This window comes from Crocodylus porosus, unplaced genomic scaffold, assembly GCF_001723895.1.
Source record: "Crocodylus porosus isolate Cpor-Errol unplaced genomic scaffold, CroPor_comp1, whole genome shotgun sequence".
In the NCBI taxonomy this organism is placed as follows: domain Eukaryota; kingdom Metazoa; phylum Chordata; order Crocodylia; family Crocodylidae; genus Crocodylus; species Crocodylus porosus.
Genome location: NW_017728918.1, coordinates 103,053,439 through 103,079,500, shown reverse-complemented (window position 1 = coordinate 103,079,500; position 26,062 = coordinate 103,053,439). Strand labels below are relative to the sequence as shown.

Here is a 26,062-nt window from a genome sequence, read left to right as displayed (position 1 = left end):
TTAGACTTCAACTGGCTTTTATTGCATTTTTTCTTCATTATGCATTCATTTATAAGGCAAATTCACTGCATCTTCATTTCTGTTTTCTTTAAGGAATGTTAATCATGAGAAAATGAGCTAAATGAATAGGAGCAATTAGGAAAATTAGGAATAATGATATTGATTCATGGCACACATGTAGCTACTCAGGAAATCCTGTGTTAAGAAGTGAATTTGACCAGATCACCTAAATGATTAAATCCATCAGGCTCATGTTGGAACTGTGCTTTGTCAAGAAACCAGGTGCAGACAGAACAGCTCAGCACAAACCTTTATATATTCCCACTGCATCAGGTGTCATGTTCCCACTTGAAATCAAAAGTCGAATAAGACTTCGGCCTGCTGCTCTCCCTTCTTCAGTGGACATAGCCATTCTCCAGAATGCTAGGAAGGCTCCTCCTTGGAAAGAAACAACAAGAAATATTGTTCAATCAGCTCAATTAAAACAGTCTGTTCCAAGTTTCAGTACATTTGGGGCAAGAAGACCATCTCTGCTAAACCCTAGTTATAATGTTTACTCTAAGCCGTTGGGGTCCGGGGATGGGATACTCACTCAGACCTTCATGCCTTTTGTGTTCTGTCCTTGAGTCAGCATTCAGTAGAGACCAGTGGGGTGATAAACAGCTTTATCTTTATTGGGAAACAGGCTTCAGGACCACATGCACTTGTACCTTGCAGGGAAAACAACCCCACTAACCAAAGCGCACCCACAGGGCATCAGGGCGAAAGACTGCACCATACCACTGCTGGCCCCTTAAAGGTACGTTCTATACACCATATCACCCTTCTTAGCTCTGGGAGCTTCCTCTTAAATAGTTGAATGTTCATCAGTAGCTACTTTAACTCAGAATGTTTCAGGATCGTGGAGTCAGAGGTTGCTAGTGCTTTACTCATTGATGGGGTCTAGCCTTTACTGCTATCCCATTACATAGTCCTTGTACTTCACAGACAATCTCACCACACGTTCACTCTTAGTTTGCATTGTGTCATTAGCTGTCTCTGTGGGTACTGGTGGATAGTTGGAAACATAACAAAACTCTTGCTCTTGGTGATCTGGTTTTACTTCTGATGTTTGTTCTGCTGCCATCTCTCAAGGTGCATCAACATGTTCTGCTGGTACTGATGAGTAATATCTTCTTAAGTGTCTTCTGTTCCTCCTGTAGACATTACTGGAGGAGGGGTTTACCACATAGGAATGCAGTTCATCCCCTTTTTGCCATAATGGATGCTGGTATCCAACCTGTACTTGTTTGCATCCTTACTTTCTTCCCCTCTCATAGAGGTGGCAAGAATGTAGCTGTGTAGTCACAGTGCTTTTTTTGGCACCTTTGAAGTTTCTGCATTTTGTGGGAGGCATTCGATGGTAGTCTGGGAGTCAGCATGGCTGTTGTAGCAGGGAGGGTACTGTGCAAAAATATCCCCATCAGAAGCTGCGCTGGAGCATACTTAAGACCCATAATGGGCGTGCTCCGGAATTGGGTAAAGCCAGATATAGATCAGAGCCATCCTGCAAAGTTGTCTTAAACATTGTTTTGATGGTCTGAACCATGCGTTCAGCCTGACCATTGGATTGTGGATAACCTGGGCTAGAATGGGTGATGGTTATGCCCCAATCAGTCAAAAATTGCTTCATCATGTGACTTGCAAATGGCACATGATCACAGACAATTTCTTCAGGTATGCCATGGTGAGCAAATACAGACTTCGTTTTGGCTGTTACCATGCTGGCTGTCTTGTTGGGCAGGTGCAAAACTTCTGGGTACTTGGAGTAATAGTCATCTGTTATCAAATAAGGGTCAAAAATGTCTGTTGCCAGTTTTAGCCAAGGCAGGTCTGGGATGTCATGTGAGATCATGGGCTCTTTCTGGGTACTGGGTTGGAACTCTTGACAAGGCCTGCAATTTGCAATCTATTGCTCGATGTAGGCATTCATCTTAGGCTTAATACATGATTTGACAAGCTCATGCTTCTGAAATTGTATGCCTTGATGGGACAAGTGAAGCAATGACAACATGTTGGTCTCACCGCACGTGGAATGATTATTTTTGGCCCAATATTGAGCAAATAAATCATCCTGAATCTGGATTGGTCTCTAGGAGGCCAGTAAGGTTTTAGTTCAGGTTTAACTTTTTTTTGCCTGTTTGGCCATCCATTAAGCTGCTGGGCTTTAAGGACTTGTAGTTCCCTGTCAGCCTTCATGTGCTCCTATAACTGCTGAAATAACTGGCCACTGAGTGGCTCTGTTTCAGTCAGATTGTGAACTAGCTTTTCTGAGTGGAAAAGATCAGGTTCAGGGGGAAGAGCAAGCATTGTGGCTTCGAAAGTGTGTCAGTCTTTGGTATAGAGAATCTGGATGTCATATTTCTGGAGCTGCAACAACATCCTCTGTAGCCATGCTGGAGCCTTTCCTATGGGCTTCACAAAAATTGCTTCCAGGGGTTTGTGCTCTGACTGGACCCATAGCTGGGCACCATACACATATTGGTGGAACTTCGCCATGGCAAAGACAATTTCCAGAAGTTTAAGTTCTTTCTCAGTCTGAGCTTAATTTCTCTCAGACCATGTTAGAGCCCTCAAAGCATATGCAATTGGCTGCTTCTGCTGAAACAGACGTGCTCCTAGGCTATCTTCGGACACATTGGCTTGGATTTCCAGCTGCTTTGCTTGGCTAAAGTACCTGAGAACAGGTGCCACCGTGATGGTTTGCTTGAGCTTCTCCAGGGCTTCCTGATGCTCAGGTCCCCTTTGCCAAATACCGTCGTTCCTGAGAAGTGCTCTCAGCGGTCCCTCAGGCTGGACTCATGCAATGTGTTGTGCCAAGTACTGAATGGTTCTGAGGAGTCTCTGAAGGCCTTTTTTGTCTGTTAGAGGGGGCATCCTGTTGATGGCTTCCATTTTGTCATCATCTGGTTTGACACCAGCTTGTGAGAAGATATGGTCCATATACCCAACGCTGTCGACTAAAAACCGTATTTTGTCCTTATTAAACTTTATTCCTTTCAGACATGCTCTCTCCAGGACTTGTTTCAGGATAGTGTCATGCTCCTCGTTGGTAGCCGCTGCAATGAGCATATCATCCATGATTATGTGGATTCCTGGAATGTCACTGAAGCACTCATGATTCTTCTGTTGGAATATTTCACTAGACGACTTAATACCAAAGGGAAGGTGATTGAAGTGGTACCGCCCCCATGGTTAAAGGTGCATAGCGCTGCCAATTCCTCATCCAATTTGACTTGCCAGTAGTCATCCTTTTCATCAAGAATAGTGAACAGCTTTTCACCTGACAAGCTCCTCTGCACATCCTCTATGCTGGGAATAAAGAAGTGCTGCCTCAACACTGCCTTGTTGAGGTCTCATGGATCTAGAAAAAGTCATAGCCATCCTTCTTTTGTGTGATTACATGGCTACTGACCCAGGGTGTGAGCTTAGTCATCTTCATAATGACTGTCATAGCTTCCAGCGTTTTGAGGGCAGTCTTCAATTTGACGAGGGTTGCATAGGGAATTTTTCTACACTCATGCACCACTGGTGGTACTGCCAGGTCAACACAGATGTGGTGGGTACTGCGAAATAGGCACTACACTTAGAAAATATCTGGGTATAGTTTGAGAAGGTTTGCCTTATTGTCAGGGTCATTCCATGGACTCTTCTGATGAGAGCTAAGGTGGTGCATGCCACCCTACCAAGTAATGGTGGGTCACTATCGTCAGTTATGTAAAAAGTTAAATCAGATTCATTAGCACCAGATTTGCAGTGTGCAATGATTGCATCTTTTGGTTGGATGAGTGCACTGCCAAATGAAATCAATACAACATGAGGTTAAGTCTTGTGTATTTTGCCTTACAGAGCCTTTACTACGTTTACTGGAATCGTGTTTGCTTCCACTCCAGTATCTAACTTAAAATAAACTGGCAAATTAGCAATCATAACTGTGCTATACCAGGCACCCAGGTTATCAAAGGTCTGTAAGTGCTGCTTTACTGACATTGTGCCCATTAGTGCTATGTGAAGCTTTGGTTCCTGATTTGATTCGGTGGAGATTTGGCCTGATTCAGTGGCCAAATCTTTGAATCCAAATTGAATCGGGGACTCTTTAATTTATCTGAATTGAATCAGAACCGTCTGAATTGATTTGGAGAGATTGAGAAAGATTCAGAGATTCAGACATAGACACGGCTTTATATGTTTCTTTTACAGACCTCTAGGTAGCAGGTGACTCGTGAATGCTGCGATGCTGGGGTGCATGGAGTGTCCCACAGAAGTGCAGGGGGCTCTCCAGCATGCTTGGCCACAGACCCAGAAGTGGACTAGAAGCACTTCCGGTCCACTTCCAAGTCTGCTGGACAGCACGCTTGGGGGCATCCCTGCACCTCTCCGGCTTGGCGACTGGAAGTATTTCCAATATACTTCTGGGTTTGCTGCCGGGCATGTAGATGCCCCCCCTCACCTCAGTCCTGTGGAGCACTTCACCCACCCTAGGATTGCAGGGTTCACAAGCTGTGCCTGTTACTTCAAGGTATGTAGAAAAAACATTTAAAGCTGCGTCTATGTCCGAATCACTGATTCTCCGAATCAGCACTGAATCTTCAGTTTCAGCTGAATCGAAACAGGGACAGTGATCTGAATCAATGAATTGAATCACTGTTCCTGATTCAGGCCAAATCTGAATCAAATAGGGCCTGTTTCACACACCCTTAGTGCCCATATGTAGGGTACTGACTCCGTTTTCAGACTTTGGATCCTCTCCCTTTGATTTGCACATTTTTGCAAAATGGTTCACACCAGAGCATTTGTAACAAGTTTCCCTGAAAGTTGGGCAGGATCTAGGCTTGTATGTGCTTCCACACCTTTTGCAAACTTTGCCTTTTGCAGTTTGATGACCCTCCTGTGAAGTAAACTTCACTGGGGGCTTGTTTTGCTTTTGCAAAATGCAATGGCAGTTTTGCTTTTGCTAAACTGCATATAGATTTGCTTCTGCAGGCTGGGCACTTGTGAGAGCCTTTGCCCTGCAGATATCCACAGCCTGTGCTAGGATGAGGAAGAGGTTTTCCAGGAGCCTTTCCCTGAGTTTGCTATCAGTTATGCTGAAGAGACAATTTTGTCCCTCAACATAACATCCTCAGCAGATCCAAATTCACAATGCTGTGCTCTATTTCTGAGCTCTGTAACAAAATCATCTATGCCTGCAGTCTCATTGTATCTAAGTTGCCAGAACTGATACCCTTCAAAGTCAGGGTTTGTCCTGGGTTCGCAGTAGTTCTTGAAGGCTGCTAGCACCTCCTGTAAGGGTTTTGTTATTAGGGTCTGCAAATACCCCTTGCATGTTGTTGTAGATTTCAAGGGCTTTATTCCCAATGCAGTGGAGCATGACTGCAATTTTATAATCCTCTGCCTCTTCCTTGGCCTTTGTGACTGCAAGGTATATTTGAAGCTTCTGTTCCCATCTGCTCCAATTCTCCCCAAGATTTGCAGTAAAGGACGATGCTGATGGAGGTTTGACATGCTCCGTTATTTATTTATTTTAGTTGCTGGTGAAAGCTGTAACCTCCTTAATCAGGCTGCTGGTGACTCCACCGAGAGACAGGTCACTTATGACATGGTATAATGTTTACTTTAAGCCATTGGGGTCTGGAGATGGGGTATTCACTCAGACCTCCATGCCTTTGGGGTTCTGTCCCTGAGTCAGCAGTCAGCAGAGACCAGCTGTATCTTTACTGGGAAACAGGATTCAGGAACACACACACTGACAGCTTGCAGGGAGAACAACACCAACCAAACTGCACCCACAGGGCATCACAGGGAAAGACTGGACCTCCCACTGCTGGAAAGAACATTCCATATACCACACTAGTGCTATACTATGATATGCAGGATATATGAAAATCAGAAGTTTAATGCCAGGTAATAATCACTTATAACTGTGTAGGGAGAGACAAACCTTTCTTTCAAATCAGTCCACTGTGTCTTGGCTTATGAGCAGTCCCACATTCTCAAAAGGCATCTCTTCAGCAACAGACTACCTAAATCCTATTCTCACCAAGCCACCAGGCCTCGCTACAGACCTAGATGCCAGCTGTGCCCCTATATCAACACAGATGACATCATCACTGGACCAGACAACATGAACGATGATACTTGGAGTTTATTCATCACCTGGTCCTCTACCAACAACATGTATCATCACCAATTTACAGTGCCTTTCTGGTGTTTACAATGGACAATTATGAGACCTAGATGTGAAGGAATCAACAGACACTGATTTGATATTGGTTTCAGAAAGACACACAAGCTTATGGCAGAACAACTTAACATCCCTGGAACTCAAAGCAACTGTTCTTAAACAACAAATCTTTAAAACCAAATCAAACACAAGATTGTGGAACAAATTCACCCATAGATTGTGTAAAGTATGGTCTAAACAGATGCTCTGGATTCTTTTATAGCCCTTATGTTCCTCAGTGGATTATAGCCTTTGTTTATTCCTTTTGATCTCTTGACCCCAGCCATGCCTCTCTTACCAGTGCCCACTGCCCTATCCTTTCTTCCCCCTTTCCCTATTGTTTGTGTTTAAATTACTTTATTCCTTTTTATTTAGTACTCTTGCTCTCTGCAAGACCATTCTTAGCATCTGACTAAGTAGGCTAATGACTATGCCTTTCAGAACAAGTTAGTCTCTAAGGTGCCACCTTGCCACATTTTCTTCCTGCCTTGCTTCCTAGTCTGTAGTTATGATAACGAGGTGTACATCTTTGACTTACTAAAGCCAAAAACCAGGACAAACTATATGTATAGTCTATAGGGCCATAGGTATGACCAGATTTGGAAACCATGCATATTGGAATTGATCAGAACCTAACACAGATAGCCAATAGGTCTATAAGTATAGTTCCTGGCTAGTTAGAAAGTGGGAAATGGAGGACAGAAGTGAGTAGTCAAAACTAGAAGGCAATCAGGACTGATTTATTGCTGAGCATGTCTGGTTTTATTGCCTATCTATGTAAATTTTTTTGTATTTTGTTTCAAGTCTCTACAACTTCCACATAACAAAAACATATTTTGTAAAAGACGTTTATGGGATGCTGTACAATCATGGCGTTATACACACTTTCCTTCTCCAGAGCTTACATTTCAGTGACCCAGTTCTGTGAGGTGCTGAAAACCTTCAAGTACCATTACAGTTATCAGGTGTACAGAAGACTTGGCACCTCACAAGAATCATTCACCAGCTTGTAGCATCAAGCTACAAAGATGAACCAACACAAGTTAAAAGTTCATTTGAAGCTGACTGCTAACCCCCTGCTTCCCTTCCCATGGCCATGATGAACCAAGTTTCAGTCAACTCCAGACTTACCGTCTAAGGGCTTTGTTACATGGTCATTTGGGGAGGCTTCTGGAGATATTAACACCTGAATTGTCTTCACATTAACACCTTAAAGTGGTTTTAAGACCTGGTTTTATGGCTCAGAGTTGTGCCACTTCAGAGCAGGATTATCTTTGATCCGCACTATACAGCTCCTGTTCCATTAAGATGTGGCCACTCCCCCAGATGTTTTGCCCAAGTTGAAGTCCTCCATTATCCCAGGATCTCTTATACTGCTGCCTGTAGAGCTAGTATGGAAGCCTGTCCTGGCTAACCAGCCCTCTAGTGGCAACTTCTAGTTCTGCCCCTGCTTACTAGGCCTCTAGTCTAGTAGCAAGTCATAGCTGTGCAGGTTGGGGACAGTCAGAGAAGGTTTCTAGACTAAGGGTGTGACTGCTTTAAACTCCACGCTAGCACTAACACCTATCAATATTTCTGCAGCTCACAGCATAAGGTGTACTAAGACCCTAAAACTCATTGTCTCACTTTCCTGAGAATGCAGCTTTTCAGACCCCAATCCCTGCAGTGGCTCCAGTCCCAAATCATATGCAACTCTAAATTCTAATCCTGACACACAAAGCAATCACTGGGCAAAACAGCTTGGCATCTCTTCCTTAGCTGTACACATAATGCCTTTTTCAGGAAGAGATCAGACAGACTAGATCTTATCAGCTTCCCAACTAGATGCAAGAGCCATTACTTGACAATAAGGCTGTCTTTTAGATGTAATACTGTACCTTGCCAAGTACATGTTGACAGTGTTGTACAAAGAATGGTAATCAAATACATTCTTGCTGACTTTGTATGTGCTAAGATTCCATGGAGATTGGAAACCTAAAGCACAGCTCTCCTGTGGGTAATCTATCTTGAATGTGTTGCCAGTGTCCTTTGAATACAAATCCTTTCAATACAAATTCGGTTGCCTTTGTGAGAAGGCCCTTCCACCTCAAATATGTAGATTTCCACTTAGAAGTTCTGTATCTGAAAATAGTTTCAAAATGACCCAAGGAACTACTAAGATCACAAAAATGATGCTACGTCCCAGGAACACATTTGACATAATAATCTGTATTGCTGGATATAAATAATGAATGGCCAAAAATTCCATTCCAACTTCTAAGACATCTTTATTTTACAATACAGCATCACCTCAAGAGTGAATTTATCTAAGTAAGGGGATTTTCAGCATAATTTATAGATGGAAAAACTTTAACCTAATTTAGAGACTACAGTCTTGGATAATGGATTTTGCACATAGTAATATATTTCTCTTCAAGATTCAAACATATTTTTCTCTAAGAAAAATATATTTGAGAAGTGAACTGCTATTGTTACAGGAGATTAGAGTTCTACTTATCTCCACAAGGTGGTGCTATAAAACTAATTTTGTAGCCTTTCATCTTGTTTCAAATTTAACTGGACACAACAGGAAGTTGTTTTGTAAAGAAAGTTCCTTTGATAATAGAAGAAAAATACCACATATGTGTTGCCTACCTGTAAATTCATTTGTTTTATGAAGAACACACAATGAAAGCAAGACTTTGTTCTGCTCTGGACTGAAATCACCAATGAATGGGATTGCATCTCCTTCAACAAGTAGTCTTGGTGGTAAGAATGCCTGGTATTCACTTGTATTCCGTAAATCTGTAGGAAAATGTGTAGCTGCAATGAATTCCACACCATTTGCCCAATTTTTCCCAAAATTTGACTCAGGGCCTGAGAGATATTTTAATCTGAAAGAAATAAAAATGGGAACATAACAGATAAATTTAAGCCCAAGAACTCATTAGTTTACCATTTATACTGAATTTGATCTAATACAGTGTAAAATATTTTTAATCAGATCTTGATGGGTGCTGAGATTCTCATCTCCATCAACTTCAAGGGAACTGAGGCTACAAATGGTACCAGCTCAACATTATTTCTACTAAACAAAGAGCAATAAAGTAGTCAACTGTATCCAATTACTATTCACTATGAACTACAGAAATAGCACTGGGAGGAAGAGGTAGAACCCAGAGCCCTCTTAAAAGGATAATGCCATGCTATATGAGGCACAGAATTTTACGGCTTAATTCATGTTCTTCTGACCCCAGGACTCTTTCACTTTTGGCTGCCCAGCAGATTGACTTTAACTAGGGCAGAGGCTGATTTCAAATCAGACTACTACACGGTCAGACTCTTTGTCAGAAGCTGTTCTAATCACTAGGCTCTTGGACTGAAGGCGGGTAGGCTGCCTTCTTCTGAATAAAGTAGATTTCTGTAAAATGTGAGTATGTAAGGATTCCTGAATGAAAGAACAGGAGAGAACCCTGTACTTTTTAGGACCAGCTAGGATTGGTAACAGCTACTGATATCAGAATAAGAGAGCCACATTTCTCCCAGGGTGAATTAGGACTAGACACACATTTCTTAGGACAGTTGATGGAGAAACTTAGAGGTGAAATAGCATTTAGGCCATAGAGTCAACCAAACATCAGAAAGAAGCATGGAGACAGATTCCCAGAGCTGTACAAGGCAGCTGGGTTACATCAACTAGTCAAGTGGGAAAGGACTGTTTTTAGAAAGTTTGTAAAGAAGAGGGTGCTAAAAGAAAGTCTTACTATCAGCGGATATATGGCACAAGTCAGTACCATGCAGTTACCTCAGCTGGTTCTGCACACACTGGCTAGGGACAGACATTACACATAAACTGGTTTAAGTGATCAGAAACTGGTTTAAACCTGTAACAGAACAGATGTTCAGTGCACATAAACCAGTTTAAAAATGGCTGAAACCAGTTTGAGATAAACCTGGCTGAATGTAGTATCAGAGTTAAATAATTTAGGTCAAACTGGTTTATGCAATGTCTGTCCCAGACCTCTTGCTGGTTTGAGATAAACCTGACATCCACAGTATCACATCATGCTCTCTAGGCTGGGTGGAGCTCTCTGCTCTACAGCAGGGCTGGCCCCTCCCCTCTGCTCCTTGGCCAGAGCTCCAGCAGAGACTTGCAGACAGAGAGCATCTGCCTGGCTTCTCCCTGCTAAGTAGTGATTATTCCCCTTCCCCTCTGCCTTACGCAGATACCTCAGCATTAGCTAGCATACCACATGCTGGCTACGGTCCGTGTTATGGGAGACAACAGGCAAACAGACTTTTTTGAACTAATCAGCAGGTAGCTTAATGTCCTTCCTTGGAAGAGCTGTTTAAGAAGAGCTCCATTAGTTAATGGAGAAAGGCTTTGCTTTCTTAATGGGTTGATAAACACTGAGTTAGGGGTGATAAACATTCCTTTCTGGGCACCTTGTGGGGTGGCGGGAAGGAATAATCAGAGCATCCTGCCAGGGCCTGGCCCCTCAGTTCAGTGCCATAGAAGGGAAAGGAGGGCTACTCTAGCACCCCTAGGCTTCTACGCTGAGCCACTGCAGGCATGTCCCTGCATATATATGTCCAGTTATAAAACTAATTTAGCCTAGCCAGATTAGACTAACCTGCAAAGACTGAATCAATTCAGGTTCAGGCTTTTTGAATGTCTGTCCTTAGCCACTAGCTCCAGAACCATAAGCAGCATAGCCATGTTACTGCAGTGCTGAGCCCAGGCTAATCAGTCCTATTTCTACTGCAACTCAGGGTGCTGACAGATGTACAGGCCCCTGCTCTAACTTATGGTGCTTTATATAAAGTGCCATGAGCTAGAGCCCCTCCTGACCCAACAGATGTATGCCTGTTGGGTTGGGGAGGGTGGGATTGAGACTTCCTGTAGAAGCCTGCCATCCCTCTCCCCCAATCCCACCTCTCCTTCCAGCTCCCATCCTGTCTGTAAGAAAAGAGGATGGAGAGGGAAGGAGAACTGAGTTGTGAGCTGGAGTTTGCCCAGTCTGACCCTTAGGGGGTGGACTGAAGGGGGGGCCATGAGGTGGGGGCTCCAATCTATCTTCCCCCAACTCCAGCTCAGCCCAGGCAAACCCCAGTCTGCACCTTTCTTCCTTTAGACAGTACTGGGGATGAGGCTGCGCTGCATCAGCCCAGACCAGATCACATGATAGATTAACTCTAGGAAGCACAAGTTCTCTAAGGTGCTTCAAAGTGGAGCACCTTAATCTGATACCTCATTTGATGTGGGTTAATTTTTTGCATGATTGGCCACTTTAAAAGCACTCTGTAGCCATGCAAATATGTCATGGCATGGATGTAGAGTAATTTCAGGGGGCCAATCATCTGAAAAATGTAATTTCTGTCTGTGCCCTCAAAGTCTCCCTGCCCCTTACTTCCTTCAGCATTACTGGTTTAGGGCTAAATTTGATAAAGAACTTATGCATTTGCTAGCTAAGCATCACAATACTTCACTTCTAAGTTCCAGGTGGAGTTGAGAACTCTAAGGCTCCCTAAGCAGTGTATAGGCAGAGGCAGATACTTCAGAGTGGGTTATAAGTTAGATCATGGAGGAGGGAGCTATCTAGGGCTAGCCTATAGGGATCCTTTCCTCTCCAAATCTTAGGCATCTAAATCTGTGCTCCATGCAGGGCCCCATGCACTCCTGAGCCAGAGCAAACATACCTACAGTTCCTTCAAGGGGACTGAGTAGATATCACTAATACTTTTTACATGTAGCAGGAGAAAGCTGGAGAAAGTGAAGGACACATTTAGTATAGTAGCACAATAGTTAGAGGACCCACTTATAAAGTGGGGGGAGTGCAGTTCTTCCTCAATCTGATGGGTTCAAACCCATGCCTCCCATCCCACAATGTAGTGTTTGAGTCACAAGACAGTTGCAAGTAAAGGCACATACCACCTAAAAGGAGAGAACCCAGGAAGGGGGCCTGTCTCTGTGGCCTATCACTTGGGATATTCACTTTGGGGAAAGACAGGTCAAACAGGTCTGGGTCCCAGTTTCCCCTTCCAGGACTATTTCTGATTGTTATCCAATGGTGGTTTAGTATAGAATTTGTAAGCATTCTTAGGAACATGGGCCAGTACCCAAGACATTTGTTTCATATGTGGCATCCTAACCCAAGACATTTGTTTCATATGTGGCATCCTAATCCTTAGGCTATTATATAAAAGGTGTGTGGCAATATCACTGTCATTTCTTAATCAGCCTACCTAAACTTGTGGTTATGTCTTATGCCTGCCCTGAGCATGTCTCCTGGATCAGGCCCTTTTGGGGACATAGGCACTGCCTCCTGTCTAAATCTCAGTTCGGTTTAGGTGGCACCTACATACCTAGCTGATCAGACTGAAGCAGTTCAGTCATTCACAAAAGCAGGACTGTAGGAAACTCAAAAACTCTCAAGTTAGTCAGGTCTGAGTCCAGGGAGTTAAGGCACCTCTAGGCTTACAAAGTTTTGGACTGCAGTTTTGGGTTTATGGTAAGTGCTACCTGTATCTTATTTGAAGTGTTTAAGCCATTATTTAGATGTAGTCATTAGCACTCAGTTGAAATTAAGTAGCAGTGCCATGCTGGGGCCTTTTAAGCTCTCATGTCCAATTTGCTATATACCCAAGGAAACTTTAAAGAGAAGTGACTCTTGGGCTCAGGAGTGAAAATTCTAATTAAAACAGGTAATTCGCCTCCTTACTAATTGTAGCAAATTAGCTATAGAGGAAGGGCAGTGGGTGATTGCTTGATTTACCTCTGAGGTCATAGTAGTCTCATTTAAAGAATATTTGAATCTGCCTAGGTGGGAAATACTTAACAATTAAGTTAGCACCTTAACCCTGGAATAATGGCCACCTCTAGGATATGTTTGCACTCCTCTGCTGATTCATATCAGAGCCAGATGAAATTTATCCTAGAATCATTGTTTTTCTAGAAAAATAGATTTGTAGAAAAAAGGTTCACTTGGCTGAATTTTTCAGGGTTTTGTATCAGCAAAAGGAACTCCACCCTTCTTGCATATGGCCAGTATTCACCCTTGTGAAATCTAGGAGAAAAATGTGTTAAATGCTGGTAAGGCTTCATGAAAAAACAATGATGGGTTTATATTGGGAAAGAGCAACCATTGTAAATGATAAAGAAAGGTACTAAGATCAGTATTGCATAGTACACAGCTGGAGTGGTTCTATATGGAACTATCCTGATACCAAAACATCCCTCGTATGTGCAAAATAATTTGATGAGTGGCTGAACTGGGGTGGATGACTTGGAAATCATAGGTGACAGAAACACTCATCTGGAATATTCAAACGGTAGCATGTAATAAATAACCAATACAGAAGTTCGATGATGTAGAAATGGAGTAATAAGATAATGTAGCAATATAGTAAAATGTTTTATTGCATCTTTCTCATCCTATGTACAATCTTGTACATTTCTGTACCTTGTGTTCTGTCTAGCAATATTATTACTTATTAGTATATCCTAGCATTATTTGCACAATCAAGTATGCCTACTATATCAGATATCATAGTATATGTAAATGCTCACAATCTTCAGGCAGGCTATATCTCTCAACTTAAATCCTGGACATAACATTTCCAGGCCTGTTCTTAGAGAAATAAATTGGATACATACGAGGAGATGTGTGAATCAAGAGTAAAGAGGAGGGGGCATAAATGAGTGGATGGGCATAACACAGTGTCTAGTGCAGTGGTTCCCAACCTTTTTAGACTCCGGACTGGCAAACCATGGACCAGAAGTGACCATGGACTGGCAAACTGTGGACCAGCAGACTGGAAGTGAGCAGCATACTGCAGACAGGCAGCCAACCCAGTATACTCAGTATAAAAAAGGGTTGACTGCTGGTTTTCAGTATGCCAGTCACTTCCAGACTTCTGGTCTGGCAGCCAACCCTTCGTGGCCTAGTATCGGGTTTAGTGCACGGGGTCATCTGCTCTCAGTATATCATGCTTTTCCAAAATGATGAGTAGGCATCCTCCCCCTAACCAAGATGAAAAGCAAGGAATATAGGCATTGCTGGAGTATGGATTAATACAACCATTGTTCAGTGCATATGCTACTGAGGCTTTGCAGAAGCACAGTAGGACTCTCTGGGCACACCCATTTGAGTGTACATGTGCTATTGCACGTGCTTTTCCTTGGGGGAAAATTAGCAGCGGCTTCCTGTGGTTTCAGTGGTGGTGACCTGGAGTGCGGAGCCTGGCTGGCAGTCAGAGCATGACTGTAGCTGGCAAGGCTCTGGTTTCTGACCGCCCATGCTGCCACCATGTGCACTGTCCCACTTTTTTCAGGCACAGTATTTTTAACAACGGATCTCGTAGTGCCAGAAAAATCCTCCGCACTGCAAATTATCAGTGCAGCGAATACTTGCATGTGTGATGTGCGTGCCACAGACCTGTCTGTGGCACCACGTACTGCATGTATATGCTCATCTAGATGCACCATCTGGGTACACCTACACGTGCACTTTACTGATTACATCTATGTTTCTATTTTACCTGTTTTTGAATTTTGGAAGTGCATAATCAATGGATGCTACATGCGCTTTCCACAAGTAATTCAAAGCATCGTCTAATTTTATTGAGGCAGGAGTCTGTCCAGCAGATAACAGATACTAAACCAAAAGAAAAAAGAAATACTAGCATAGAAAATAGATTTTAAAATGCATTTTTCAAAATTATTATATCTTGAAACAACTGTAAAAATGTATAGTTTGTTAATCACAGAAAATTTCTTTAAAATAGTTAGAATGCGGTGGTTCCTAGTGTTGAAAGCTTGATGATTAATTTGGAAGAAGTCTCTGAAGTCATGGATATCAGGGTATCCATACAATCCAGACATAGATACCGTAATTATAATCTAATATAAGCTCCTGCACAGTACAGGCTACAGAATTTCACCCAGTAACTTATGTGTCAAGTCTATAACCAAATGCCACACACTGAAATTTGTCACACATAAAAGCTATTTAATAACACCAGAATAGTTGCATTTATAGATTCATAGATTAGATTAATAGAGTGTAAGGGGCTGGAGGGGATCTTGCAAGATCATCTGGTCCAGCCCCCCTGTACTAGGCAGGAAAGGCAACTTGGGTCAGGTGAACCCATCAAGGTGACTGTCCAGTCTCCTCCTGAAGATTTCCAGGGCAGGTGATTGCACCACCTCTGGAGGGAGCTTATTCCACAGTCTGGACACCCTGACTGAAGAAGTTTTTCCTAACGTTGAGCCTGAATCGATCTTCCAGGAGTTTGTGGCCATTACTCCTGGTTTTCCCCAAGGGTGCTTGGTGAACAGTTGTTCACCAAGCCCTTGATGTATTCCCTTGCTATAGTGGTAAGCTCCTACTAAGTCCCCTCTCAACCTCCTCTTTTTTAGGCTGAAGAGACCCAAGTCCCTCAGTCTTTCCTTGTATGACTTGCCTTGCAAATCTCTGATCATACAGATAGCTCTTCTCTGCACTCTCTCAAGTTTTTTCATGTCCCTGTTGAAGTGTGGCATCCAGAATATAATCTAAGGGCACATCAGTTATTTTTAATAGATGCATTTATTCAAATCGACACATTTTATCATGGTGCCCACTCAGTTTTTTAACATATGTAAAAATGTTGCTAGACCTGAGCACAGGCTTTAGACTGAATTCTTCTTTGAGCATTTGCTATACTTAGAGTGGATAATTCAGTTGCAAAGATGATTTCCAGGAGGAAAAGGATAGAAAAAGCAAGTTAACAATAAACAGACTGGTTTATAACCCCTCCTGCTACAGCAAGTAGAAAATAGTTCCTAAATTATGTAGTGGAGCATGGATTTGGGTTATGCTGGATCTTTTAAAACCCGTCTCCTGTAGATTCCTAAAGTCTTATAGAGCTAAATTGATATTAACCATGGTGGACCTTGTTTTTCTATATATTTTTATTGTAGGCAGGACTTCTGTGTCTTGGCAGTTTGAAAGTTTCCATGCCAGGGATGTTCAACTTCAAAGTACCTGGGGGAGGGGGGGCACACAATACCAATGGGGGCTGCATGCACCATAGGCCGCACTAGACATGCCACATGGATGCACCCCTCCCTCCTCCCCACCGCTGCACCATGTAGCTGTATGAGCATGACCTCACCCAAGTTCTCAGAAGAACCAATATTATCAAAGTCACTTGGGACACAAGCCAAATATAGAGTTATTTTAATGGTAATAAAATAGTGTATAAGCCTTAAAATGCCTGGGCCCAATTCTCTTCCATTGTAGTAACCATTTATTTAATCTAGATTTCTCCTGTTGGACACTGGTACTAGTGTAAAATAATCACACTTTCTGATTATAAAATAAAATAACAGCTTTTTAAAAATATATATTTTTGTGTCCATTTATAACCAAATATGAAAATAATTGTTTACCTCAAAATAGGCCTTCCATTCATCCATGAGTTTTGGAATTTGGGAATGGCAGTCAGAAACACTGTAGCAGAAATCCTCTTTTTGCTCTTCCGGTGGTAATATTTCTACTGGATATTTTAGTTGGCCAAAAAAGCCAGCTTCCAAAGCACCCAGAAATGGTATGATAGCCAGGTAGTAATTCATACCTATAGCATATTTTTAAAAAGAAAGAGATGACAGTGGGCGCATGTGTAAAACACATGTCCTAGATCACCTGCCCATAACAGCTGGAGAGTGAGGTCAGCCCCAGCTGCAGGGATGGCTCCATAACTGAGCAGATATCTGCCATGATAAAGAGGCACAGATCATTAACAGAAATTGTAGTGCTCACATTTTGGGGTATGCGGGACATGAAAAGGGGCAAGGGCATCTGTTTGCTTGTTTTTTGTCCTGTCATAAAAATAATCCTGGTGTGAAAAGGGGGGCTATCAGTTTGCAGCCTTTGAAATTTTGCATACCTATTTCACATGATGGTGTCTAATTTGAGATGCCAACTTGCTTTTAGCTACTTAATTATAGGATTCTCTACAAGAAAATATCTGCCAACCAATGAAGGCTACTAAGATGAAACAAGTCCATGAAGCTGGCCAGCAGCTAGTGTAGAATCCTTGTCAGGAGAAAATGAGCAGGAACAAGGTCATGAACAATAGGAAGTGATAGAGGGGAAAGATAGGGGGAGACAATAAAGCTGTCTGGCCAAAGTTTGTCTTCATTGGGAATGGATGGCAATAGACAATTTCACTGGTGCCTACTGAGTTTGTTTACAATATTTTTCTTGCCAAGGCTGAAAACAGAGCTTGATTTTCACAAGTCAAGATGTAGAAAGTACAGCAGGGGGGCATCTGATGAAATAAGTTGCTGCCTATAAAACCTGATGCCTCTCTGAATCAGTTCGTCTCAAAGATGCCATCCTGCCCTTACTTCTACTGACTTGAGACTAATACAAATAACCTTCCAGTGTAGTGTAAGATGCTGGCATTAAATTGAGCATATTCACCCATAACTATTGAGAATAGCAAACAGAGAACGTGGTTTTTTGCTGTCACTTTTCTGCATCCAGGTGAAATTTAAGGTTTCCACCTCCAGTAGCCAGAAATTTCAAAGTCATCAAATCTTATTCTACTCCCTTGTCTTTATGTATCATTCTATGAGATTACATTGTAAAATAATTCACACTGAAATAGCTTTAAATTATGGAGGTTTGAATGGATGAAAGATTCAGAATTGCCTTCTATGCCTGAAATAATTTCCTGAATAATAGAAAATAATTGCATGTACTCACAGCCCCACCAGCTTTGCACAGATATGCAGAGATGGTCTCCAGATCCATGGCCACAGGTTGTATTGGGAGGAAGAGCTAATCTCCCTGAATCAAAAATAAATAGAGTTTCAAATGGTCATCTTATGCACACAAAGCAGCTTCACTGAAAACAGCAGGACTTGCAAACATTTGGCATTTGGTCCAGGGTATAAAAGAGTTACTCTTCATACAGTAGATTCATTTCACAGTCAATACCTCAAAGGAATTGGGACCAGATGTGCAGGCACATGTGGTTTGTGGCACAGCAACACAAACTGCACAAGTTTCCTATTAATCAGTGCACGGCACTGCTAATTTGCAGCGCTAGGGCAAAATTTGCTACCAGGACTTCCTGATAGCAAAAAACGTCCCCCAAACCCTGGAAAAACATGGCGCAAACCACATCAAAGTAGCAAGTGCCAGGAGACATGCACAGATGGGCGAGTGCCAGGAGACATGCTGCCTGCTCTCCCATTTCTGCATGCTGTGGAGCCTCCATGCTGAGACACAGTGTGTCCCAGCAAGCCACTCCCCACCTGGCTGGGGAGCAAGGTGTCTTGAGACAGGGGAGCAGGCACCCTTGGGCTGGCTGCTCACCTGTCTCCAAGTGGCTTGGTGTGGGGGGGTCCACTGCAGGGTCCCTGTGCCACAGCTCCACGGCTTGCTGACATGCAGGGTACCTCAGTATGGGGGCTCCAGGTGCCTCAGCACAGGGCAGGGCTCTGCAGTATAGCTTCTATGCTAAGGCACATAGAGACAGGGGAGCAGCCAGCTGAAGGCTGCCTACTCCCTCATCTTGAGGCACGCTGTGCCACAGCCAAGCGCGGAGGAGCTGCCTGGGGCACAGGGTGCCTTGGCGTGGGGGCTCCCCATCTCCATGTGCTGCTCCCCAGCTGGCTGGGACACGGTGCCTCAATGCAGGGGATGACTAACCCCTGATCAGGCACCCCATGCCCCAACCAGCTCCTCTCCTCCCCCCTCCCTCTCTGCAGCATGTGGAGCACACGGGCAGGGGGTGTACACTTTGGCACAAAGTAGCAGCACAAATTTGTGCTGCTGCAGAGGCATGCCCCTGTTTGTGTGGACCCAGCCAGGAGGCACACAGAATTCTAGAAAAATATGGTGGGAGAAGACCTTAATCTGAACCTTCCTCAAGGTTGGATGAACCTGTCTAAACAACACAGACAGATATTTCTCTAACCTGCATATAAAAACTGCCAGTGATAGACATTTCACAACTGAGGTAGGTGAGCTGTTCCAGGGCTTACTGATCATCAGAGTCAAAAAGGTCTTTGTGATATCCAAACTACATCTCCCTTGGTGTTGGTTAAGCCAATTATTTTTATGCTTTCCTGTGGATCTCCAGTTTGTCCTTATCTTTCTAAGACTGTGGTTTTCAAAACGGATTCCTATACTCCTGGTGAAGCCTCATCAGTGCTGAATACAATGAAAGAAGCAATCTGTGACTTACGCACAGGATTCCTGTTAATGCACTGCAATATTGAGATTCCCTGTTTTGCAACAATATTATATTGGTGGCTCAGCTTGTGATCCATTATAAAATCTAGATCTCTTTCTGTGGCATTGCAGTCACTCCTTGTCTGTTGGTATGTTTGCATAGAATGTGCAATGATAAGTTGATAGTGTTTTGTAATTGTGTTTACTACTGGTTGTCAGTAGCATAACCAGGGGTGGATGACTGGGGCACTAGCCCTGGGTACCAAGTTGTAGGGAGCACTCCCAGGTCCTTTCCACCTGCAGAGCCATATTATTCCCTTAAGTTCAGAGGCATAACTTGTAAGTCTTGTGATCTGGGGTGTCCCCTTTCTCATTCTCTGTACATTCCTTGGGCCCTGAACTGCTGCTATCTCAGCCCTCTCTGCTCACTTTTTGTTGCTTCCTTACTGCAGCTTGCACTTCTCTTACTGCCAAATTGCGCTGGTGCACTGGGCGGTTGCTTCATTTGCAGCAGAGTAGGGTTTGTCCCCAGGGCAGGGAACAGTAGGATGAAGTGGTCACTAGGCAAGGGCCAGATCAATGGTTGCTTTGCTTGTTTGTTAAGTCAGTCAGAACAAGGAACTGGTACCACATTCTCAGGTGGCTTTGAAATTAGGTCTTCATGTTCCTAAGGATGACTAGCTTACTGATGGATCCATCATACTTCACAACCTCTTTGGAATTCAAAGTTATCTGGCAGAACCATGTCTTCCAGAAGGAACATGGTGTATATGGAGGAGAGGGGGAGCAGGGGAAGGTGCTGCCTCTTAGCAAGATGACCAGCTCCTCTTTCCAGGAATACCTTCAGCAGCAACACATCAGCAAGAAAGATGTGCTGCAAGGACAAGGAAGAAGTTTTAGGGATTCTCCAGAGAACGGAGAGCCAGGAGTCCCTACCACAACCAATGGCCCTCTTAAGCCCCTGGTTGAAACATGTGGGACCAGACATAGATATGTGTTGGGCAGTAGCTGTCCTCAGAAAGCAAATACAAACATCCCCAACGTCATGGAGTGCACAATTCCAGAGATTTGCCACCTCTGTGCAAAAAAGGGAAAAGGGGTAGGGGCAAATGAGACCAGGACCTGGGGAAAATGAATAACGACTTCATGCTAGTACATGAATGAGGAATTTCACAGAACTGTAGAGCAACAGTTGTTGTACTTTTCTTCACCTTATCAGGAAAGTATGATACATTTACAAGGACCGTTTGTTGCTTTGCTCTGATTTCAGTCCCAACACCTGTGACTGGTAAGGTGACAGGCTCTGTCACTGATAGCATTCCAAGGATGGGACATGAGACTGATGCACAGTGAATGGCCCATCATGGAAGGCAGAGGAGGCAGAAAAAGGAAAAGGTGTTTTCAGCTCTTGCTGAATCCTTCGAGTGGAGAGCTTTGATGGCACACAAGAGTGCAGGGTCCAGACTGAGTACCACCAAGACTGATGTGCTGCATCACTAATGCCAAAGGTATCATGATCTCCCAAACTCATGAGAACACGGAGGCCAACATGTAGGAGTGGACACCTCCCTACCAAAATGCGGCTGCCCGACTTGACCCCCAGCCACCCGCATTTGTGTAAGCACTTTGTCACAGTTAAAAATGTTGAGGCAGTCACCTGTATAGATGGAAAAACCATATCCCAAAATGTGTTGACAAGGGTGGATTTGGGGTGGGGGGCAGTGGTACAGTTACACCCTGCTTCGATTCCTGGTCTACACACAGCTTAAAACCCACTGCCTGGCAGTGGGAGTAGCACTTCTATTCAGGCAGCAATGAGAGAGTCCCTTGACTTCATGGCTTATTATAATCTACCTAATTGCTTTTAAACTATTCATTCCACAGATGGTAACAGCCATCCCTCCTGTTTTTAATGGTCTTAATGTTCCACTAATGAAGCTATCCTTTCTTCTGCAATGCTACTATTAGCTGCTTCTGGGAATTCAGCTCCTATTTCTCAGTCTTGCAGACATTAACTTAGGTGTAGAAACATTAACTTAAATATGGAAACAACTTTCAGTGAAGTACTGGATGCATTGTCAAGATGCTCAAGAAGACTTAATTTTGATTTATGAATCCAAAAGAGATGTACATTTAATTCTCATGATTATGGGACTTAAAAAACCCACTTTCTGAATATTTTTGTCTAGTTCATTGTGCCTTTTAAAATCAGAATGTATGATATAGGAAATTAATGCACATTCCATTAGTTATATTTGGGTTTGCTTCCATCTCAAACTGTATAATATAGCCCATGGCTGTTAGCATATTAGTAAAGCTTCTAGTTTCTTTTTACCTGGGGGAAAACATGTTGTGTTATATGTGATAATACCCTATCTCATATGCACCCCGCTTTTCAAAATCCTAAATATGCCCATGCATGTTGATTCCCTACTTGCCAAGGACAATCTCCCACTTCTGCAGTAAGTGCTTCAGACAAGTAACGGAAAGTTCATTTAAGAATTTAAAGTGTCTAATAAAAGATTTGTTTCTGCATAACAATAAACCTGAATCCTGAAATTTCAAACCTGAATACTTGCCTTTCCACTTCCTCATGACCCCCTTCCTGGCTGTGTCTTAGAGTCCCAGGAGGTCCCAGAGCATGGCTCTGGCTGGCCAGGCTCCAGCTTCAGGTTGTGTGAAATCTAGGCAATGTCCACAAAATCCATAAAATCCATGGGGGAAAAAAATTATGGAAAAGAAAATTCTGGCTCCTCAGAGGGAGGAGCAGGAAAGTTGCAGAGAGGAGGCTGCCTGCTCAAAGGTCTGTGGACAAGCTGACTGCCACCCCTGCCCCTCACTGCTGACTGGCTGTGAGGGCTGCCTGTCTTGTGGTCCCACTCCTCTCCACCAACTGCAGTGGGGGGGCAGGGCTGCATGATGGACAGCCCTTGCAGCTGATCAGGGGTCTGCCACATGACAGGTAGACCCCACAGCCAATTAGTGGCAAGGGGCAGGGCCACAGGGACCCTTTGGCTGCTGCAGGGGACTGTTGAAGTGCTGGCAGTGGCAGAAGCAGATTTCTGCCATGAGCAGCAAATCTACTACCAAGTCCCTGCATGTGTAGACTCCTGCCTGGGAGCATTTACTCGCAAGTAGTTTACTCGTGAGTAAACTGCTCCTGAATCAAATGCACATGTAGACACACCCATAGAACAGAGAAAATTAGGTTTGAAAGTGACATCAGGAAGTCACCTGGACCAACTCCCTGCTCAAAGCAGGGCCATCCCTAACTAGATCATTCTAGCCAGGACTTAGTCGAGCCAGGCCTTATACCAAGATGTATAGTCTGTTATTATGCAGCAGTCCCATACCTGCAAAAAGAAGTCTGATCTCAGCAATCCACCACAGGAGAAAAAAAAAGAAATCAACTGTAACAAAAGCTTTCTGCAGACTGCGCCAACTACACAAGGGAGAATCAGGAAAATGCTACCCAGAACAACCACATCCTTCACCTGTCACAACACCTCCTATCCCACTCTGAAATACTACTCTGGAATAGCTGTACTTTCCAAAGGCATAAACTTGTGCCAGGATAAACAACTTGACAGGATTCTAATATACAATAAACTGGAAAAAATTTTCTACTGACTTCACCTGAAGAAATACTTCCACAACTGGTTTCCAAAAGTATTTTTGAAGGAATAATTCTCTGTACCAGTTCTGCTTTCATTATATCCTTTTTGAGATGTGGAGACCAGAACTGCGCACAGTATTCAAGATATGAGAGCACCATGGATTTATACAGTGGCATGATGATATTTTCCATTTTGTTTTCAATTTCCTTGTTAATGATGGCTAATTTTATTGGCTTTTTAGTGACTGTTGCACATTGAGACAATATTTTTAGAGAACTAGCTACAATGACGTCAAGGTTTCTTTCTGGAGTCATTACAGTTAGTTCAGAGTCCAGAACTGTGTATGAATTGTTGAGGTTATTTTTCCACGTGAACATTACCTTGCAATAATCAACACTGAACATTGTCTTTCAATGTCTTTTTCTTCCCTGGTATTTACCCTTACGCTACTTTTATAAAAAAACTATTCTTTCTCAGTAGTTTGCTGGGCTAATTCAACCAAGCACTTTAGCCTTCTCTTAAAAGACAGTCTTATCTCTTCTGATCACTTTAGTAACCTTTACACTTTTCCTAGTTTGAACATGAGTGACAAGAATTGTACACAGTGTTTGAGATGAGGTCTCATCAATGCTTTGTACAATGGCACTAATACTCTTCTACTTTTTCTGACTTGGATACACCTCACCTGATACATCTAGAATTACATTTTTCTTTTTCTAATACCACATTATGCTGGTAGAGCACAGTGATCCTGTGATCAAGCCAAACCCTTAAACCTTTTTCTTCCTTAATCCTTTTCAACTAATGGTTTGCCGGTTGTTGCGGAAAATTTTGGAAGTGCGTAACCTTACATATTGTACTGTTGAATTTCATTCCATTTCTATCATTCCAGTCCTTAAGTTCATCTGTTTCTTTCTGCTTAATGTTCCTCTAATGATTTACCTGTACTAATGTTCCTCTGTACACAGGTTGTATGAAGATGAACATTGTACGTAAGGCACACAAAATAATTCAACACTGGTAAGGTATGAGTGCCATGTCCAGTTCTGGCAATACATGTCAAGAGATGTGGACAAATGAGAGAGAGTCCAAAAGAGAATTATCAACATGATCAGAAGTATATAAACTTACCCTCAAAGGAAAGACTGAAATAAGTGTATTTGTATCATTCAGAGAAGACCGAAGGGATATATAACAATATAAAACCGTTGTTGCAAATAGGAAAGCAATAACTTGTTTTCCATGTCTACTGGGGAAAGGACATGGAATAATATGGCAAAGCTGTAGCAGGGGAGATTTATGAGTTACATTACCATGGAAAGTTACTGCATCTCTGTTCCTGCAGGTTTTTAAGAACAGATTAGACAGATATCTGTTCAGGAACATTTTAGGTGTACTTGATCCTGCCTTCTGGCAGGAGGATTGACTTCTAGCCCTATTTTTGTATGATTCTATTCTGTCATCACAAGATTTCATTAACAATGCCCCTGTTCTTCATTCTAAGTTTGAAAATATTAAAAAGTGATTCTTGAGGAACTCTGTTAGCCTGATACTTCCCATTTCAGCATTTGTCTCTGACCTCAAGAAGCAAGGTGTTTGCTAGTTCCTACCTCACCAAGGACTAATCCCCATAAATCTTCCTGCTATTGATGCCTTCTTTATGCTGACTTAACTAGTCAGTAGTGTGGGGCTTTCAAATAGTCTAGTTTTAAGTGGAAGTTCTTACTTTAAGTGCAGAACAACTACAGTGCAATAAGCCTTTATAAAGTCCTTATCATTATCATAAGTCTCCACTTAGTTTTGGTGAGACCTTCTGAAGTTAGAGGCAAATTTATTTTCACAATTGCTAACTGACCTTTTTACTGAGGGATACATTAAACCCACAAGAATGATAATTATAGAAAATAATAATTTTTTTGGGAAATGAGACCTTAGGAGCTACACTCTATAGGAAGACACCAACAAGTTCTCATGAAAATATTTTTGTCAATATTTTCAATTAAAAAAAATTGACAAACATATAAGCAATTAAAAACAGCAAAAGCTGAACTGTATTTTAAAAAGCATGCAACAATATTCAGATTTTTTTTAAAAGTTCATCTGAAGCCACCAATAAATCTCATGAGCTACTAAAAAAACCCATCCCAAAACAGCTCAACCCCTTCTTCCCTTATCCATCACCTTATTACTTATTAGTTTAAGGTCAGATTTGTAAAGCATGGTATAAAACTGAATCAATAGGAAATGATTTTTCAAACAGTGAATTAAAACATTACCCAGTTAATTCATGGCATCTATTTTGCTCTCTCAGGATTTTTAAAAACAGTATTTGGCTGCTGATTAACTGTAGCACTATCCTCATGTATGAGAAAAGCACCTTCAAGTCCCGTATCTATTGCTCAATACTGCAAGGACATCACATTTGCTCCAAAAGTTTCAAGCAAGCAAATTAACTCTGGGAGGGGAGAACTCAGAATAGATTATACAGAGTTGAGTAAGTAAGAACCTATGCAAGTAGATGATTGATTTATAAAATAATCTGTTATTACAGTAATTGAAGGAGATAGTTTGTACCTGTATGGTATTGCCAACCATGCTGCAAGGGCAAACCCCACAGGATGTTGCCCACATTATTTGATCCAAATGCAGTGAAATATTTGCTTGAGTGGTTCAGCATGATCTTGTACATTCCCAGTCTCTCTTCATAGTTCCAGGCATCAATGATGATTTTGTTGTCTTTCATTGAATAATCCTTAATGTCTCCAGGAGCAAGGTGCCAGAGCGGGGGAAAGGCATCCTTATGAGTTAGCGATACTACAGCTGCTGGCTGAAGAGCAATGGCAGCCAGCAGCACAGAGAGAGGAGCACACATATCCAGGATCGCACACATCAGGTAGGTAACACGAGTGTTTACAGCTTGCCAATGAGGTACCAGTTTTTACTGCAAAACTCAAAGGGTGGGCAGAGGTGAT

At 42.6% G+C, this 26,062-nt stretch overlaps 1 protein-coding gene across 1 annotated transcript; it reads right to left on the bottom strand.

Annotated features, from left to right (window-relative positions):
* On the bottom strand, positions 1-26,062 carry CUNH6orf58 (chromosome unknown C6orf58 homolog). Its single transcript, XM_019538007.1, has 6 exons — positions 25,665-26,062; positions 17,998-18,081; positions 16,677-16,861; positions 14,783-14,898; positions 8,897-9,135; positions 1-438 (listed from the first exon to the last, which is right to left on the bottom strand). The coding sequence occupies exons 1-6, from the start codon at positions 25,978-25,980 to the stop codon at positions 299-301; spliced, it is 1,080 nt and encodes a 359-aa protein (XP_019393552.1). The 5' UTR covers positions 25,981-26,062; the 3' UTR covers positions 1-298.

Coding starts and splice junctions, on each gene's coding strand:
- CUNH6orf58 (XM_019538007.1), bottom strand. CDS start 25,980: ATGTGTGCGATCCTGGATATGTGTGCTCCTCTCTCTGTGCTGCTGGCT. Junction 9,136..14,782: donor CTTCCAAAATTCAAAAACAG/GTAAAATAGAAA, acceptor TATTTCTTTCAG/ATTAAAATATCTCTCAGGCC. Junction 439..8,896: donor TAAAACAAATGAATTTACAG/GTAGGCAACACA, acceptor TTTCTTTCCAAG/GAGGAGCCTTCCTAGCATTC.